The sequence below is a fragment of the Saccostrea cucullata genome, unplaced genomic scaffold, assembly GCF_032062105.1.
Source record: "Saccostrea cucullata isolate Sc308-1 unplaced genomic scaffold, CSIRO_AGI_Scuc_v1 ctg43, whole genome shotgun sequence".
In the NCBI taxonomy this organism is placed as follows: Eukaryota; Metazoa; Mollusca; class Bivalvia; order Ostreida; family Ostreidae; genus Saccostrea; species Saccostrea cuccullata.
In genome coordinates, this window is record NW_026934231.1 from 448,156 (window position 1) to 469,516 (window position 21,361).

The window sequence follows — 21,361 nt, forward strand, 5'->3', positions numbered from 1 at the left end:
AAGAATATATTAGTAGCATAGACAATATGACATGGTCAAAATAGCAAGATCTCACGCGCATGCACGTGCGCTTGGCTCTGATTGGCTGAAACTAATGTCTCAATATCTTTCTTGTTTTTTGACCAAATCCTTTAAAATTTTGAACATTGCCATGCATTAGGATATCCTACAACAAGATATATAGCAATTTTCATGAAAACACGTGCGTGCACGAGCGCTGCAATCTGATTGGCTTAAAATTTAAATAGCTATAACTCCCTTGGTTTCCAACTTAACAGGATGGGATTTGGAACATAGATAGATGTAATGGATTTCTACAAGAAGGTATGGTCGCCATGCACATGCATACACGTTCGTGTACGTGCACCGCAATCTGATTGGCTGAAACTTTAACAGCTATAACTGACTTGGTTTTCAACCAAACGGGGTGGGATTTAGAACATAGATAGACGTAATGGACTTCTACAAGGAGGTATGGTCACCATTCTCATGTATGCAAGTCCGTGCACGTGAAATGAGTAAAATCAAAAATACATGTATTTTTTAATACTTTTGGATCAAATACTTTAATATTTAGTATATTAAAATATATAGATTGTGTAGACAAGATGATATGGTCATTACGCACATGAATTCACATTGCAATGCTAGAAATTTGAATGAACTTGGTACACTTCTGGGTAAACGTTGTTAAAGTCTCAAATGCATAGAGTTTTTCTTATTTATTGAAGCTTACAGGGAATATGGCACCAAAAGGGAGTTGGGGAGCGTTTGGGGAACATCTGTAACAGTCCCCGTTACAATTAGCACTAGTTGTATAATGTTATGAGATCAACATATCATCAATTTATTCCCAGTTAGCTCAGGTAAGCATTTTGGCCAATGTGCTTCTTTATCTATTTTTTTTTGTCCCATAAAAATTTCAGCTTGAATCCACAGGGAGTCATTTTTCTACGGGGGTCATTTTTCTTCACGTGGGTTCTGCAAATTTTTAGGGTGGTGACACTTTTTCTACGGGCAAAAGGGTCATTTTTCGACGTCGAATAATGACCGGGGGTCATTTTTCGCCGTAGAATATTGACCGGGAGTCATTTTTCACTGTCAAAAAATGACCCCCGGTCATTATTCGATGGGGGTCATTATTCGTCTTTACACCGGAAGTCAGACCAACAAAAGTAGAGGCCGGAAGTATCGTCCAAAATACAGCGTAAATATTACTTGCTGCATATGCCACGTGAGAAATAAATCCTATAATTAAACACTTTTTAGCGGTCAAAACCCTGATAAATGAAGGGGCAAAGAATGAGGAAACTATGAAGCCAGCGTAGACCACGGATAGAGAAATTACTCCGCGCCCTCCCTCGTTGTTAAGAGTACTCTGTAAGTTTTGAATTCCAATAAAATCGCTAAAAATTGCCACAAAAATTATCGATAGGATTAAAACAGTTCGCTTTTCGTTTCCAGGGATATCTTTTTTAGGTCTACAAGAGCTTAATAAACCCATGTCCTTGTATCAATGGAATACGAACTAAGTTTTCCAGATATCAGAGAACGATAATCATAAGATGTGAATAAGGTCATGTCCACGTAGGTCATCTCGAAAGATAGCACATATTTCCATAATATGATGATATTCTAGAGATAGAATGTAAAGGGCAGCGAAAAAGACAAAATGATGGTGGACAAACGTAACAAATTCTATGTACTCTGGTCATAACGGAGGAAAATATTTGGAGTAAACTTGCTACATGTACTTTAATTGTCCGTGTTCAAAGAAACAAGCATATATACTGAGAGTATTATAGTAGCAAAACAAGTCCACTACCGGCAAGTGTAATCTGGTTCCTCTTAAAAATGCCATAAAACCATCAGAAATCATTGAACAAAATGCAATTAACGACCAACACGTGGAGCAAGCACTTGCACAACATGTACAATGGAGCGGAGAAAACCCAAAGAACATGGTTCACGTTTGCCTTATTTGGCCCTGTGAATTTCTGAAAAACTGAAACTGCATAGTTTTGGATAACAATGCATTAAAATATCACTTAGATCTTTGGTGAGTGCGATCCTTTAAAAAATGACGTCATTTTCTGGCTAGTCGATGCATTATGACGTCACAAAATGCGTCAATTTCCTCATTTTCCGAAAAAAGTCTACAAAACGGCCTATTTTTAAATGTATTTTTTTATATTTGATATAGAGCGCAACCTCTGATCTAAAATATGCAACTAGTAAATGATAGAACTGTTTCTGAGGATTCATGGACATGTTTTATTTTTTAGATCAGAGGGTGCGCTCATATTATTTTTCTTCACTGAAAGTACTCAATTATACCCATTTACCTAAAAATTCAAGAACATTGCAATTTCATAAAGCCAGATCTCCAAGACTTGGACTTTGAGGAGGAACTTTTTAATAGGATATGAAAGCACCAAGTCTCTATTTTATTTTAATGTTTCAAATAGAAAATCAAGTGTTGATCAATTAATTGGTATATCTACAGGGCCATTTTATGCATAAAGTGAACCAACTTCTTTCACCGTTGTAAAACAATCGTATGTAAATGTGAGCATGGAATAAGTAGATAATGATGTACATATTGTGTTAAGTGAATAAAATGATTGGAAGAATGCATAATGTCTTTCTGAGAGTGATACAAAAATCTGGCCTCTTTGAAACGTACATGTAGTATTTTTTGTAGTAACCCATAGAGCAACTCATTGAGCTGATTGGTCGCTTTGTCAGTCCCGTTGGTGCCTGAAAAATGGGTACCATGCTTGGCAACAAGGACTCGTACAGTTTGCCAAAATGTAACAAATTATCACTTATGATGTTTGATTTACTTTTATAGCATTTATCTGATAGGCATAATTTTGGGGGCAGTTCAAACTGTTTTAAAGAAACATTTAAAAGTAAAAAAAGCTAAGTACCCAATGGTCACTATATATTTTGAAAAATGAGTAAGAATATCTAAACAATTATTTAAAAAAAAAATAAAATAAAAACTCAAAAATGTGTTCTAAAAACAATCAGAAATTGGATAAGAGTGCTACGGGCATGTGTCTGTATTAAAACTTTTTTAAAAGATATAATATAAATGAAATCATTAAGACTAAATCATCGAAAAAGCGGTTTTATTTCTTTTCGATCATATTATTTATCGAACAACCCCGTATATAAATGTTAAATGCAACTAAAAGTACAATTACATGTTTATAAACAATAACAATTTAATTCTTTTTTCCCTATAATTCATTGATCAGAATCCCTTAAGTCGACACTACTTTCACTTCCTTCATCAGTAGCAATCTTGGCAATTTTCTTATTCTTTTTCATTTTCATTCGCAGACGTATAAGTGACCAAGGAAAGGGCAAACATCATATACGAGGGTTGTCCCAAAAAGTCGCAGACAGGGAAAACAGTTTAGTTTCTTTTTGCTAAGTTAATTTGCTTTCCTTGTCATGAAAAAAAGTAACATTTTATGATCATGCATTTCTAGTTTCATGATGATATCGTAGCCCGCGTGGCGCAGTGGTCAGGGCGTCCACTCTTTAGTTGACAAATATTCACAATTTTAAAGAACATTGAATGTATTACGTCTATGCAAAATTTGGTTAGTATTGTGTAATCGAATAGTGATCGATCTAAAAAAAATAATCTATAAACAATACAAATCTTTGGCGAGGGCATAAAACACGACCCCTGGAAATTCAAGGGACGGGATCAGGTGCCAAGGAGGAGAATAGAGCCCCTGTTGACCGGTAACACCCGCTGTGAAAAGATAAGATATTCTTTACTATGTATAAAAATGCATGCAATGTCAAATGACTCACTAAAGATAAAATATATAAAAGGTTACATAATTGTATGCCTCATATAATCTCAAACGGTTAAATGTAATGTATAAAGGAGCTGCTACAGACTTATGAAAGGGGATCAGAATTTTACACAGGAATAAATACCGGGGTATGCAAAAATGTTATGCATATCACTTTATGAAATATTGACATATGATTACATGATCAGTACGTACTGGTCCCTGCCGACAAAGCAGGTAACAACATTGTCTTCGTTTGTAAGGCTCATTATATAAATTGTATTTTAGAAAAACTTGGATTGAAATTCTACAAGTGATAATCATACGTATACCCATACTTCCCTTTCTAAGGAAGAAATTCTTCAAAATCATGTCAGTTTTAAATATTTTTAATATTCCACATAGCCAAAATTAATTTGAACTATCCTTTACTATATATATTGGGCCCCCGGAGGAGCAAAAAGATTCCAACAAACTTTATAAAAATCCTGAATATAAACAAAGTTACATACAAATATATATAATTTATACATTGAAACTGGGAAAGAGGTATATAATTTTTTATGCTTATCACAATAAATGTAAATTCTAAGGAATGCAGCAAGTGATCTAAGGATGTCTGGGTCTTCATTAGTCATGAGCCAATAAAATTGATTATCTAAGATAGAGATTGAAAATTTTTACATTTAATTTTACAAATATAGAGAGTACATTAAGATGAGGACATACAAGGAGAAAAAATGAATCTCGTTGTGATGACAAAGTATTCGTTCCTCTCTAGGTATTTTTTGTGCAATTTCAATTTTAATATATTAACTTTGTTAAAAGAAGATTGGTGTGAATCAAAACAAAATTTAGTCTTTATGCTGGTAAAGGTAGACAATTTGCCATCTTTATGTAAATTCCTGTCTTTTTCCCATTTTAATTTATAGAAATTCAGTAATATTCTTTTCAAATTGGTTTTAAATTGTGGGGTTGACATACTATATATATTGGATTCCGAAACTTTATAAAAATCCTTACAAACAAAGACATTTCCAGTAAATGAATTCATAAGAAAAACTTCAAGAGTACTGTGCAACAATATATTCAAGAAGTGGTGTGAATCAGATGTGGATACTCAAAAATTCCAAAGAACTTTTGGACAATTTGAATTCATAAGATTTTACCAAAATCAACAGCTTAAAAACTTACTTTTCAACTTTATACACAACCATTACCCACGATAAATTAAAGTCCAGGCTTTTTGATATAATTGACAGCTGCTTTCTCAATAAAAATGGAACTCGTAAATTTAGTTACCTACATGGTCATCGGTCATTTGCAAAATTATTTTGTTAAAACACATTTTGATTGCACACACAAGTACTCTGAAGTTGACATCGAAAAGATGCTTGAGTTTCTGATTGACAATATCAATGTGGTTTTGGAGTCCAACAATCTATTTGAATTCCCATGGGTACCATTGCGACCCATTATTAGCAGACCTATTTTAATATTCAAATGAAGCAGAATTTGTGCAAAATTTTATGCGTGAAAAGAAAAAAAAACACTTGCTGTGGCAACTGGACATTTAGATATATCAACGAAGTATTTTCAATTAACAATGGTAATTTCCATTCCTACGTCGATACGATATATCCTGGTGAGATAAAAGATACAACAGAGTCTGACACATCTGTTTCATGCTTGGATATTCTACTTGAAATAGACGTTAATGGTAATCTAACAACCAAGCTATATGATAAACGTGATGACTTTTAACTTTTCTATCGTCAACTTCCCTTACTTATTTACCTTCATCACCTGCATACGGAGTGTATATATCTCAGTTGATTCGATACGCAAGAGCATGCTCTATATATGAACAATTTCTAAAACGAGGTACATTATTGACAAGCACGTTGATGAAACAAGAATATCAGCAGTCTCGTTTAAAGTCGTCATTTCGTAAGTTCTATGGTCGATACAATGACCTTGTCAACAAAACAATTTATCATTGAGTCAAATGCCGACTGACGTTTTTCATACTAATTGTTAGTCCATTATTTATACACTGACACCCCTACTAATGTTTTTGTGATTTAAATTCAAGACACGTGGAATAGGTTTACCTATTCAAAGGTTAAAGGGTAGAACCGGTTTTATAAATAAAATTGGCAGTAAACAGGAAATTGCTATAGTCTGTTTCTTCTGAAAACATGTCCTGTGAAAAATGTGTTTCCAGACCTTTCTGAAAGACTTTCATGATTTTCAACAGAAATGGGTGGCTAAAAAAAGGGGGGGGGGATAAATAAAAATTATTTAAATACATCTTATCATAGTTTACTGCAAAAATTACAGCTCAATAGCGACCGATACGTATTATCTACACTGACAAACCTTTGTTTGCCTTATATGGCTATTGCTATTAATGCGCACAGGGGATCTTACCATGAGCAACTGACCAATTGTTGATTGAATATGTTTACGCCAAATACATGTTTACATGTTACTTCGAACACGTGGTTCAGGTCAATCTATGTCAATGGAGTTCAAAATAAAAAAAAATGTTCTTATGAACAAAATGCAAACAAAACAAACTATGAAAGATATCACGGGGCTCACGGGCGTTTTAATTTGTTGTTTACTAGAGAAAAATATGTTTTATAAAATGTATACGTAGTTAGTGTCAAGTTCAGAACACCAGTACTTCAAGGTTAAGGAAAACGAGCAGCTTCTCGTATGCATTTAAATGGACAAAACATTTTTTACCTAACTATACTCGTACTCGTGTGTTGGCCAGGGAATCTACCTCAGATAATTGTATTCACCGATAGTACAATAAAAGAATTTATCAAGCGTAAAATTCCTGTAGTATTCATAGTAACCCATAATGCAATTCTCATTCAGCTGATTTGTTTGTTAAAGTCACATTGGTACCTCATTTGCTAATCTGACGCCAAAAATATAGTCCCGGATCCCATGCAAAATATTTGTCCAAAAAGAAGTTTTAATTCATGACAGCAGAAAATTGTATTTAATACTTATTATTTAAACTTGAATGAATTCAAGAGAGATCTATTGAAGTACATTTCTACAGAATGATATTATAGGGTGTTGAAAACTAAAACGCAACATAACTTTTCTGTTTACCATGTCTCCACGTGCTAGCCACTTCCTAGCCACATTTCCGTGAATAATTTACCCTATCTCGCTAAAGTCTCGCTAACTCTCGCCAGAGCCACTGTCAGAGCTATTCTGGACTCATCGGGTTTGATAATTTGCAGAACACCGAAAAAGAAAAGGTTCCGAACACATTAGAAGGGGTGACTGAATTGACGACGGTTTTTTTTCGTTATTTCCCGATCATCACAAGGATCACACGGCGGGTTTGACCGGTCAGCAGGGGATGCTCAATCCTCCATGGCACCTGATCCCACCTCTGATGTTTCGGAGGTCCGTGTTTGTTCTACTCCTATTTTGTATTGTTTTATGGACTTTTATATGGAATACTGTTAGTTATCTCCATGTCCTTCTCGGCACTCAGGTCCATTGAGCAGTGAGGGATCTTGATCGTGCCAACGCCTGTCGTGACATGGGACCTCGGTTTTTAAGGTTTCATCCGAGGGACCCGCAACTTTCACTTCAAATGGCTGTTGGGGAAAGAGTTGCCACTATTTTTTATCGACTTAGGTCAGTTGCGGCCGAGATACGAACTCGCGACTTCCCGATCACGAAGCGAGCGCTCTACCGATTGAGCAGCCTTGAACGGTAACCTACCTGACAAATAGATCAAATAATGACCTTCATATATAATAATATGCTGTCAAAGTTGCTGAAAATGACAGTTTATGAGTGGTTAATACACAGCAGTTTGAGTAAGTAAGGCAAGATTTGGAGTAGATCCAAGATGTTACCCAGGAAGAACACCCTTTAATCTCTCGAAGCTCTCAAAATAAAAAAAAAAATAAAACGGTGAAGATTGATCTAAAATTAATCTTTTTTCTTACTTTTTTAAGTGACTGGATATTTTAAGTAGAAGATAATCTCATAAAAATATAGTGAAGTAAAGAGCTCAATTTTGTTATGTATCATTAAAAAAAGTCCTTTAAAATAACATTTTGACATAGGCCACAGTGATAAAGAATTTTAAACGAAATCTCTTTATTAGTAAATATCATAAGCATGGCAGAAAAGATGAGGCAAAATTAAATTTTGCAAAACACTGACTGAAATGGCTAAAAAATTTAAATACGCCAGAATCTTTGCGGTGAAATCTTAAAGACGATGCCCAGTAAAGGAGTTTCTACATAGATATACAAAATAGTGTCCATACTAGTGTGAAGATCTTTGTATTTTTTTCTCGCCAGATAAAATTTGCATATGATTAACAGAATGTTTGATAAACAGGGTACAAAAATATCACTAGTAATGTAGGACGTCTCTGTCCACTTAATTATTTAACAATAAAAAATAAAAAAGCACGTGAATAGTACATTTTATTTATCTAACAAACAAATAAATAATCAACAAAAAATATTTTTTTTAATTGGTCATGAAAGTATAACAAACAAAAACTTACATGCGGTTTTCTTTTTGAAACATATCACACATATTCGTTTATAAAACAAAACTATAAAGGAAATAATTAAACAATAATTTACCAATGTAAATTTTACTTTGATCATCTTTTTAAAATTGCCACATCTATTCAATAACAAGAGTCGATATACTAGTACTGTAGTGTATTGTTAATATTTATCGAGAAATGATCATTTATTACGGGTGAATGTAAAACCATGAAAACAGTTCAGCTTTTACTCCGCATCATTAGATAAAGACAAGTCTTTTATCTTGATATATATATATTGAAGCGTTCCATAACAAAGATTTTATTAAAGTTATACTCTGGTAAATATATGTTTATCTACAAATCATAATTATATTTCTTTCTTGGTTTAAAACAATATTACTTGTATTATACAAAGATCTTATCGAACTTGTATGTGTTAGTTACCAGTGGCGCCGCCTTTCGGTGGCCCTGATAACCCAAGTCCTGCAATAAAGACATTTAAAACAACGATTATAAGCATGATAAACATGCTGATCTCATCACATCTCTCTACTGTCAAACACGAGGAGCAAGAACAAATCACTCCTTTTGCCTGTTCTGATATGACACTAACACTTGAAGATGGCGTACCTGGCTGACTTGAAGACTTTTTGTGAGACATTTCAGCTTCTCTTTCCTTTCTCCATCTATGAATCATTAGCATTCCAAACCCGATGTGAAATAATAGTGAAAATCCGATCATAATTAATAATGGAATGTAATAGCTATTCTCTGAACCTCCGTCCAACACAACGCGGAGCTGGGAAACGTTTGCCGCCAATAGTGAAGCGTCACATAATTGTCTAACAAAGTTCTGTCTGTCTGCAAATGGACTTTTGGAAGACGATGTTTGCTGTTGTCCATCAACTTCCTGCAAATTATTAAAGAATGTTTTAAATTGAAAAACAAAATAACATACAATCAATCAGTGAAATGTAACTTATTATTTAGAAATACTTATCAATGTAATAAAATACTGAATATAGATTATATAGAGTTTTTGGTTTTTTGTGGACACATGTGTCAGTTTTTTTTAAAGTGTTTATGTCAAAAGATTTACGTCTATAAAACTTACATCTCTACGTGGAACAGGGTCTCTGAAATCTGCAACGTCGTTTGCAGCACGTATCTGAAACAAAATGCACTCGGAATTGTATTTGAATAAATTATATTCATATATCATTGACCTCTTAATTTTTCATTTGAAATACGTATTCTAAATCAAAAGAGCCGGTAAATGAGAAGAAATTAACTCACAGGTAAAGTATCTGGTCTTCTGCTTGACGTGAGGTCTTCTCTTTCTGTGCTTGTTTCTCCGACAGGCATGATGTCAAGTTTTACACTATCTTTGTTCAGACTGCTCGGCATTTTAGAACGCTGTGAACAAATATCCTTCCTTCTCTAGGTTTTATACTATACGAGTACTCAAGATGGGGAAATACATTTTATTAATTTACAGGAAAATCCATGCTTGACCTTGACATGAGCATATTCATTTTGTGGAAATTGTTTCTATTCCTGTTATTTCGGTTTATTTTTCAAAGTCACTTTGTATTTTCTAATCTCCTCTTGTTTCTGTAAAAATCTCCAACGTTTAGACATCAGCATACAATAAATAGTGAAGCCAGAGCGTTTTGAATTTTTTGAACAATACAGGATTGAAATGTTTAAAGTGTTGTTAGTTGAAATTTTGGATACGTTCAAGATGCGCTCATTCGAGGTCATTGGTTTTGGGATTTGGGAACCGATTTTTTTATGAATATATATTTGCTTGTGTAATGTTAACTATGTTTAAAAATCTGATTGATCATAGAGTATTTGTGGACAGTTGTTTTCTGGTGCATTTCATTATCTTATATAGATACAGTGATAAACGGAATGGCAACATTTCTTTTTGTTATAGAAAAACAATGATATGTAGAAATGAGTAAAAAGCATAAGTATGACAATAATATAGTATACTCCAGTATCAATATAAGAACTGTCCTAGTGGTGTGCATATAATCCCGCATATTCAATAAAAATATTTGTAGATATTATATTTATCATGTAGTTATAACATGATAATTAAAGCAATATGACAAATTTTTTGTTGCAAATTGTAAATAAATATGACAGAAAAAAGAAGTTTATCCTAGTGGTGTGCATATAATCCCGCATATTCAATATAATGACAGAAAAAAGAATGTTTATAAGCTTCTGTTGTTCATATTTGCAATAAAAATATTTGTAGATATTATATTTATCATGTAGTTATAACATGATAATTAAGTGATTTTTCGACTTCATCGACGGAAATACCGCTTGTGACGTTCAAGCCTAACATCAATTTATCAATGATATTTTTATTAATAAATAAATGTCCTTGTATATTCAGAATATTTCATATTTCTTTTGCAAACAACAAGAAACGAAATGTAAGATATCATTTTCTATGTTACACTCAAAGGAAAAAAATCAGGCGACGCTGTTCCCCATAGCCAAGAAACCCCATGTTATATTATGTATCAATATGCTCAGGTAGATGCTTTGCTGTTTTCTGTTCGAAGCATTTGTAATAAAAATTAAGGTCAAGTGCTTTGAAAAAAACCTGTTATTGCGAAGGTGAAAATGCATTATTTTCAATTCTGCACAATCTAGAGCACTTAAGAGTTCTTCTAAATTCTTTTCCGTATAATTTATTGTCCAGAATCCCTTGATTCAACACTATGTTCACTTCCCTCATCAATAGCAATCTCGGTAATTTTCTTCTTCATTCGCAGACGTATCTCCAACACAACATAAGTGACTAAGGAAAGGGCACCAAGTGAAAACATCATATATAGCCTCGTTCTGACACATAGATAGTATGCCAGTATAATATTAATTGTGTAGCCTATCGCACGCCACGTGGCTATGCTGGCAAAGGCCCCATCTGTCTTTTTCGGGTACATATATGATACTACAGCTGAAATAGAGAAGACATGTAATTACACTCACTGAAAATTTGCGTAAAACATGCCAATTTTTCCCTGGTACTAGTATAAAGATCACAAGCATAGAATGGATACAAAAAATGGTAACGATTGGGTTCCTGGTAGTTGCTCAAATATTCGTGTTATAAGTATATGTAATGAAAAGGGTAAGATAACATGTGATCGATCTAAAAAAAAATCTATAAACAATTCAAATCTTTCACGAGGGCATAAAACACGACCCTGTAAATTCCAGGGGATCGGGGGATCAGGTGCCAAGGAGGAGATAGAACCCCTGTTGACTGGTCACACCCGCCGTGAAAAGATGCTGTAATCTCAAATGACCAACTAAAGATGAAAATATTAAAGGGTTGCATAATTGTATACCTTACATAGTCTCGAACGGTTAAATGTAATGTAAAGAAGCGCTGCTACAAACTCCAATGGATGTCTTAAACTTATTCCTTTACATAAAACCTAATATTTTTCTATACTATTCCTCTACACAAAACCCAATATTTTCTATACATTTACTTACTAAATATTAAAGTACGGAATCCGCCATCCAGTATTCCATGTAGAGAGAGGAACCCCAGCATGTGTAACAATTGGTCACTGGTCGGTTCCCACAGAAACAAGCCTACATGCGAAGCAAGGATACCAACGATTATTAAAGATATCACGTATTTTCTACTGATCAATTTAGCAAGTGCTGGAAGGACAGCAGAAGAAAATCCACTGAAGAGTCCTTGCAAGGCCATTGAGAATCCAACGTACTTCACACCAAAGGGGCAGCTGATATAGGCCTAAGGAATAGCATAATGTTTAAAGAAAGATATTCAATCTTAATGTTTTTCATGTAATAATGATAAATGCTAGTTACAAGAAAGAATTAAATATAGACCTTAGAGATGTCAATCCACAGGAAGGACTCAAAAAATGAAAGGAATAGGGCGGATGGGATAAGAAGAATAAGATTTGCCTCAGTGTTTACGCGCAGACATGAACAAGAGGCTGATATCATGTTCCTTAAAGCGCTTTTCTGTGATGACGGCAGAAGATTTGGGAGTGGTGGTAAAAAGAAAATGCACAAGAGAAGACCAATGATACTGGACGTTACGAACACTGTCATGAGTATTTTGACGGTCAGTGGATCTGGCAAGGAGAACTGTTCATCTGTTACGGTATGTTCTGGACACAAATCTGCTCCACATGATTTTATCCTGAATGAATCCGAAGCATTGGCTGTTGTTTCATTGTAATGCCCTTGCATTAAGATAACAGACGAAAGAATATTTCCAACCAGTCTAGGAAATGCCATACCGAAGAAAAATATCCCATGGAATTTGCCAAAGCTATCCTTCATTGGAGAATTTTGTGTTTCCGAGAACGAGATAGCACAACGTGATATGTACATCCCTTGCGATGTCCATATTAGCCCGGAAGTCAGTCCAACAAAGGTAGAGGCCGGAAGTATCGTCCAAAATACAGCGTAAATATTACTTGCTGCATACGCCACGTGAGAAATAAACCCTATGATTAAACACTTTTTAGCGGTCAAAATCCTGATAAATGAAGGAGCGAAAAATGAGGAAACTATGAAGCCAGCGTAGACCACGGACAGAGAAATCACTCCGCGCCCTGCCTCGTTGTTAAGAGTACTCTGTAAGTTTTGAATTCCAATAAAACCGCTGAAAATTGCCACAAAAATTATCGATAAGATTAAAACAGTTCGCTTTTCGTTTCTATTGATATCCTTTTTAGGTCTACAAGAGCTCAATAAACCCATGTCCTTGTATCAATGGAATACACACTAAGTTTTCCAGATATCAGAGAACGATAATCATAATATGTGAATAAGGTCATGTCCACGTAGGTCAACTCGAAAGATAGCACATATTTCCATAATATGATGATATTCTAAAGATAGAATATAAAGGGCAGCGAAAAAGACAAAATGATGGTGGACGAACGTAACAAATTCTATGTACTCTGGTCATAACGGAGGAAAATATTTGAAGTAAACTTGCTACATGTACTATAATTTGTTCGTATTCAAAGAAACACGCAGGACAGGCATATATACTGAGAGTATTACAGTAGCAAAATCAAGAACACTACCGGCAAGTGTAATCTGGTTCCTGTTAAAAATGTCATAAAACCATCAGAAATCATTGAACAAAATGCAACCTTCGTAAATAAGTCATTAAGGTTTTGTTTGTTTTATATATTGTTTTAGGTCCCTCTCGAGGAATTCTTCACTCATTTTTCAACACTTACCAGAAGAAATCACTCAGGGCCATTTAGCAGTGAGGGATATTTTTCGTGCCAGCACCTACTGAGACACGAGACCTCAGTTTATACGGTATCATCCAAAGGACTGGTCTACACTTCCCACAGTGGGATTCGAACCCGCGATGTAATGATTAACTCCTTACTCCGTGACTCTAGAACAGACGCTCTGACCACTTTGCCACGCGGGCGACATTACCTACAACATGTACAAGGACGTAGTAAAAATAGCGGAAATTGCTCAGAAAAAAAAAACACTTGCCAAAATTTAGATAAACTCCCATCGTATCGTTTAGAAAAAAATGCGGAAAACCAAGCGAAAAAACTGTAAGACAAACGAATGAACAGACAGACGGACAAACGTATAGGAAACCTATAGACCCCTCATGATTCATCGGTACGAAATTTATTAACTATTTGGGGAACTTTTGCAGAGTTAGCTTGTATCAGGGTAGTAACATTATTCATTCTAAAACTTTTAAGTAAGAAGAACATCTGTTGTGGCCTTCAGCTCAGCATTTAGATATATCGACCTATCGTCAATTTATTAAATAGTAAATTCCATCCAAAGGGCTATTCGATATATCCGATTGAGGTAGATATTAAGATACTTTACACATCTTTTCACCTTCCGATGTCTTATAGGCGTTTACAGTTATATTAATTTATTCATGGAACGTTATCTGTGTTTATATCATTTTGAATTATTTTTATTTCACCAAATCCATAGGAATCAGTCTAGAGAAGAGGGCACCTTGATGGGCACAAGGTGGTTGTTTCCCGCTATACATGTTTTACTATTAGAAACTAGCTAAAGTAATAAACAGTTGTGTGCCCCAATAAAGAGCACCTGATGACCTTTTTTTCTGCTAGTGAAAAAATTTCTGACCCCCCCCTCCCCTTCCTCAAAAAGCTATTCATGGAATACTTGATATACCGACTGAATTTTTTCTTTCTAAAAACAAATGCGTATTCTGCTTCATATGAATACAAAAATAGGTCTGCAAATTACGAGGCGCAATTGGTACCCATGCCATGGGAATTCCAAAAGACTGTTGGAAGACTTGGTTTTCAAAAACCACATAGAAACTCACGCATCTTTTTATGTCATCTTTAGAGTACTTGTGAATACAATCAGAAAGTTTTTACCAAAATAATTTAGCAAATGACCAATGACGAGGTAAGTAAATTTACGAGTTCCATTTTTATTGATAAAGCAGTTGTCAATGATATCAAAAAGTCTGGACTTTGATTTATCATGATGATCGTGTATAAAAGTTGAAATGTCGTTAGTTTTCAAGCCGTTGTATATCAATAAGAAAAAAAGGAAAACGTTTTGCAACAAGTGAGCTGCTCATAAAATCAAATCAGCATCCACTTATATATCTGCTTTTGTGAAAGTATATTAACAGAGTACAGTAACAATGACCATGAACGCACGTAAACAGCCTGCTATATACGACGGCTGTTCAATGAATAATGTCACGAGCTCGATGACATACAACATAGAAATGATATGACATTAAGATTGACTTTCTCTCATTATTGAATCTTTTATTGAACAGTTTATGTGACCACTTTTCATCACATAATCTCATTCTGGAAAGCTGGAAAACAAGGGCTATTCGAGACACTGCAATAAAAATGAATGGTAAAGATTTAGTATACTACAGTGAAATTAAACGCTTCATTAAAGCTGCTGTAAAACTTGTTAATAATCCAAAAAAAAAAAATTACTGAAATATATTAAATTTCCAGCAACCAATGTCTGTTTATACACACATGAGCAGGTGGATTTCAAAAAATGATATAATGGGCAACAAAAAATAAGTTTAAAAAAAAGTAATAAAAAATCGGCCCTGCCGTCATATTTTGATTATGGTAACAGACGACTAAATGTTCTCCAGACCAGACTTCGACATAATTGTGCATTGAATAATGACCTTTATAGATGCAATTTAATTTCAAGTCCCTTATGCTCTTGTGACAAAAAAGAGAAGCCAGAAAGGAATTTTTTGATAGATGTTTAATATTTGATACAATTCATATTTTAGATATAGATGTCTTATTATGGGGGGTAGATTCAAACATTTATCAAACATTCTGGCAGATTCGCATGTTAGTATTATTGTTATCATATTTTATTTATTCATACATGCATGTACATGTATACATAAAATTATATGTATGATTCTTTAAAAATGCATTGATTTGTAAATTTTGTACATATTGAATACTTTGAATGTACAAATTTCACTGTGACTTAATTGAATTTTTTGCAATTTATATGTAGGGTACCCAATCCCTTTGTAATTAGAAATTACAATAAAATATTTTCAAACCAACAAAAAATGGTACCATCCTTGGCGACAAGGACTTACAACATTCAATGTACTGTTTGCGAAAATTCAACAAATTATCAATGATTATGTTTGATTGACTTTATTTCAAGACAAATAGCAAATTCATAGGCATCATTTTTTTTTTGGGGGGGGGGGGTAGTTCACAATGTTTTTAAAGAAATATTTGATAGTAAAAAAGTTTAATACTCAAAGGTCACCCAATATTTTGAAAAATGAGTGAAAATGACAGCGTGTATGAACATCTAAACAATTATTTGAGAAATAAAAAAAAATTGTATTTATCCATATTTGTCTGAAATTCAAACAGATAATGAAACTTGAATCCATTTTGCTTTAATCCCTCAAAACAAATTTACAATGAGAAACACTTGACAAAACAGCAAATGCCTGAAAAGAACAAATACATGTAATTGCAAGAGCACAATAAAAGTTTTATATATTTTCTTAAATATTAGTGGTCTTGTTTTTCAAATTCTTATTGGGAGGGGGGGGGGGGTAATTTCAATTTCTGGAAGAGTCTAGAAAGCAAGTGTTTTGCTAAAAAGTAAAAAAAAAAGAAACTTAATACTCAAAGGCCCCCCTATGTTTTGAAAAATGAGTGAAAAAAACAGCGTGTATGAATATCGAAACAATTACTTTCAAAAATCAAAAATTGTACTTGTTCACGTTTGTCTGAAATTCAATCAGATAATAGACTTGAGTCTATTGCTTTAAACCCTCAAAAGAAATTTACAAAGATGCACTTGACGATACAGCAAAGGCCTCAGAAGAGCAAAGAATTGCAATAGCACTAAAACAGTTTCATATGCTATATTTTCTTAAATATTAATGGTCTTGTTGGTCAATTTCTTATTCGGGGAGGTAGTTCAAATTCTGGAGGAGTCCAGAAAGCAAGTTTTTTGCAAAATATCGAAAGGTTTATGACAGGAAGGAACCAGAATCAGAAATCCACTCCATGAAGGTATGGAGATAACGAACAGTACTCAATATCAAAGTCCATAAAACAATACAAAGCAGGAGCAGAGGAAACATGGACCTCTAAAACATCAAAGGTGGGATCAGGTGCCATGGAGGAGTGAGCATCCCCTGCCGACCGGTCACACCCGCCTGTGCTCCTTGTTATGATCGCTAAAATAACGGGAAAACCCGTCGCAATTCAGTATATAAATAATGGACTAAAATTAGTAAAACGTCAGTCAGCATTTGACTCAATGATAAATTGTATTTGCTGACAAGGTCATCGTATCAACCATAGAACTTACGAAATGGTGACTTTAAACGAGACTGCTGATATTCTTGTTTCATCAATTTGTTTGTCAATAATTAACCTCGTTTTAGAAATTGTTCAAAAGAGCAAGCTCTTGCGTATTGAATGAACTGAGATATATAAACTCCGTATGCAGGTGATGAAGGTATATTGCTGAATAAGTAAGGATAGTTGACGATAGAAAAGTTAAAGTCATCATCCATTTCTTCACGACAGCGCCCAAACCAACAGGCCATGAAGATTAAAGGAGTTTTGGGGATAAACAGAAAGTTCATGTTCTGTCACACCAACAATATTCGCCAGATCTTTCAATCTTTGACTTGTTTTATTTCCCAAACTTGAAAAAACACCTTTCAGAAAGAAAAAAAACAAGTACAGGAAATCATAGGATCTGCCATATTCCAGTTTACGAAGGGCCATACTCAAAAATGTGAGAAGAAAGCCCAAACCACTTCTCCTTTATGTTTTAAACTCTGATATATACACCCCGAGTCCTCTGATATATCAACGTTAGTTTTACAGAGTCTAGAGGCATTAGGGGTTTGACTTATTAACATATTTAATTGGATGTTACAGGGTTGATCCACCCACATCTTTAAAAAAATCCAATTAAAGTATCCACAACATGTAGAGCACCAGTGCCTTTATCGTCGGTAGCCCACGGGTGATTCACATCGATTCTCTCTATCAAGACGTGGGGGCTTTTGGACTCAACCCGTGATTGTGAAGATGCATGCCAGGTACCACAGAATACGTAACACGCATAATATGTCAAACGAAAGAGCCACGAAGGTAAGGGTTCACCTTCAACATAATAAAGGCATTTTGGTCGTAAGGTGAAAGGCTTCAGTCACAGTCGGGGTCTAAGTAGGACAGTATCTGATAAAGTAGGAGAAAATGGAAGTGTTTGTTAACAAAAACAAAAACACTTTCACTGGATTAAGAGTACAAACTTCGTATCGTTTCGAATCAATGTCCTCGAGTAAGTTATGAATACTACTTTCCAAAAATCACCCACTTAAAATGAAACACCATTACTTTCCTTTTCCCGTGCATGTGACTACTATCAAATTAATCCACAAAACTGAGGATACAATGAGGTCATGGAGCGGAAGGGATTTATTGCTATTTATCAGACATACATGTGCCTCTGTATGATATTAATAATATTCCATATAAGAAATTATTTACTTATATTGTAATTAGTTAAATCTGGTTCATTAAGGATTCTTTGTTTAAATAGACATTGGCCTCGGAATGATAAATCAACACCCTCCATAAATTAGCAACAGTCAACATGCTTTGATGCTGGACGATGTATCATCCATAAATAATGACTGTACAGAATCCAAACGCGCATGGTTCACTGTTATACGTATTTGCTTTTTAAAAATGACATAGAATTATGAATACTGCATGTAATTGAGGCTAAAGTTAAAAATGATCATCCATCCAAAACCATGCTCAACCGCATCTTCGTCTTGGTTAACCATAGATTCCTTGGAGTGAAAAACTTCAGTAATCATAAACTACATGTTATATTTAATAAGAATGACTAAAAAGTATTCCATAAATCTTTGTGAATTGAGCGGATTTTATTTAAAATTTAGCTTTTGGATAGCTTTAGGATAATTTGTAGATCCATAAATACCATAGTCATAACTTTTGAACAATTGGTGCTAGGGCTTTTAGTTTCACATAAGTATTTCTTATGTAAAGGTTTTTCCTGAATACCAACAATTTTTACCCTTTTACCTTCACCTTGGGCTTGGAGTTATACCTATTTTAATAAAAATAACGTTAAGTTAACTTTTGAATGGTTGGCGCTTCATGCTTCTTATTTAACAGTTACAGATGTATAATGATTGAGACAAGACCTTTCTTTGGCTAGCAACATTTTTGATCTCTTGACGAATATGACTTTTATTTGAGAAATTGTATCTTCACCAGAAGCTGTAATACAATGGCAACAGTTTTCATAAACACACCTCGTGTTTATATCTGTACATGTTCAAAAGTGAAACCTTTTATCATGGCCATCAACTGAAGTCCGGCTAATTCATTGGTTCACCTGTGAGTTGAGTGGAAACGGAAATAGGAAATAAAACAAGGGACGAAAATTTCTTTGAATACAGTATCTTACAATAAAGAAGAGAAACATTCGTTTAGAGTACTTTTTAAAATCATATCTATACAAAAAAATATAAATAAATAAATAAAAAATAAATAAAATAAAATACATGTAGTCAAGAAACAAATTTTCTTGGATTAATTTGGACATAAAAGTTTGCAAATCATAATTTATTCCGATAGTTTCTATCAGAAAACACAATGCCAAAATTTCTTTCAAGATAAAACAAAGCTAAAAAGGAAACTAAAAAATATCCAAATAATGTATGTACATGTATGTAAAAATAAACTTCAGCCGTTACCCCGCAGCATTAGACAAAGATGATAGTCAAGTTTATCGAGACCTTTGGCACTTTTCTATAATAATTTCGATGCCACCATAATCGAAGATTCGGGGGTGTAGAGTTTTTGCCCTGTCCGTCCGTTTGTTCGTCATTTTGTTTGTTTGTGTATTCCTTGTAATAAGACCTTTCTTCGGGTACCACCAAATTTGACGTCGTGACCTTGACGCAGGGGATTGGCCAATTTTTACCAAAAATTTCCGAAATTTGACCTGGGCCATAACTTTTGAATAGATGGTGCTAGGGCTCATTCATACCTCACATGTGTATTCTCTACGACAAAACCTTTTGCTGAGTGTAAAAATATTTGACCTTTTGATCTTGACCTTAGAGTTTTTCTCACTTTAAAAAGATTAACCTTGACCAAAACTTTTGAACCGTGAGTACTAGGGCTTTCATATTTCATAGGTGTATACCTTGTGACAAGACCTTCCCTTGGATACCACCAATTTTGACCTTGACGTTTGACTTGTATTTGAAAAACTTCAACCCTGGTAATATGCTGTCATACGGGGGCATTAGTGTTTCACAAACACAAACACATTGATTTAATATTATTAAACAACGAGGTTCTTGAACTCTTGTCGCCCTCGTGGCGCAATAGTTAGAGCATCTGCTATAGAGTCGCGAAGTAAAGAGATGATCCTTATCGCGGGTTCGAATTCCATTGTGGGACGTGGAGACCGGTCCTTCGGATGAGACCGTATAAACCGAGGTACCTTGTCGTAGTAGGTGCTGACACGAAAAAAGATCCCTCACTGCTCAATGGCCCTCAATGCCAAGTATATGAAAAAAAAATTGTAGCTCTCCACCAGTAAGTTATGCGTCTCCATATGAGTGAAAAATTCTCGAGAGGGACTTAAACAACATACAATCAATCAATAAATCTTGAACTCTAATTAGTTCCACCTCTCGATGGCCCTGATAACCCAAGTCCTGCAATAAAGACATTTAAAACAACGATTATAAGCATGATAAACATGCTGATCTCGTCACATCTCTCTACTGTCAAACATGAGGAGCAAAAACAAGTCACTCCTTTTGCCTGTTCTGATAAGGCGCTAACACTTGAAGATGGCGTACCTGGCTGACTAGAGGACTTTTTGTGAGACATTTCAGCTTCTCTTTCCTTTCTCCACCTATGAATCATTAGAAATCCAAACCCGATGTGAAATAAAAGTGAAAATCCGATCATCAATAATAAGGGAATATAATAGCTGTTCTCTGAACCTCCGTCCAACACAACGCGGAGCTGGGAAACGTTTGCGGCCAACATTGAAGCGTCACACAATTGTCTAACAAAGTTCTGTCTGTCCGTAAATGGACTTTTGGAAGACGATGTTTGCTGTTGTCCATCAACTTCCTGCAAATCATTCGCAAATCTTGGGAATTTTAACATTTTATGTTATTTATCAATATAAAAGTAAATTGTTTTAACTACTTACAGGTCTTAACTTTGTCACATTATACGCTTATAGCAATTATCTGAGGTCATATGTCAAAATTAGTTTCTAGAAACTAAAGCTTAATAGTTTTCAAATTTAAAAAAGTTCTTTTCAATGTTTTGATGAGATTTTTTCATATGCTTCTTTCTTAGAG

At 34.5% G+C, this 21,361-nt stretch overlaps 3 protein-coding genes across 3 annotated transcripts; all 3 read right to left on the reverse strand.

Moving 5' to 3' along the window:
- Positions 1-8,736: 8,736 nt before the first annotated feature.
- On the reverse strand, positions 8,737-9,769 carry LOC134240281 (ninjurin-1-like). Its single transcript, XM_062722384.1, has 3 exons — positions 9,673-9,769; positions 9,491-9,544; positions 8,737-9,286 (listed from the first exon to the last, which is right to left on the reverse strand). The coding sequence occupies exons 1-3, from the start codon at positions 9,739-9,741 to the stop codon at positions 8,813-8,815; spliced, it is 597 nt and encodes a 198-aa protein (XP_062578368.1). The 5' UTR covers positions 9,742-9,769; the 3' UTR covers positions 8,737-8,812.
- A 1,311-nt stretch (positions 9,770-11,080) lies between these two features.
- LOC134240249 (protein unc-93 homolog A-like) lies at positions 11,081-13,158 on the reverse strand. The gene is made up of 3 exons (XM_062722340.1): positions 12,274-13,158; positions 11,908-12,175; positions 11,081-11,362 (listed from the first exon to the last, which is right to left on the reverse strand). The coding sequence occupies exons 1-3, from the start codon at positions 13,156-13,158 to the stop codon at positions 11,094-11,096; spliced, it is 1,422 nt and encodes a 473-aa protein (XP_062578324.1). The 3' UTR covers positions 11,081-11,093.
- A 7,499-nt stretch (positions 13,159-20,657) lies between these two features.
- Positions 20,658-21,161, reverse strand: LOC134240250 (ninjurin-1-like). Its single transcript, XM_062722341.1, has one exon. It carries the CDS (start codon positions 21,159-21,161, stop codon positions 20,658-20,660), a length of 504 nt encoding a protein of 167 aa, XP_062578325.1.
- Between the last annotated feature and the right edge of the window lie 200 nt (positions 21,162-21,361).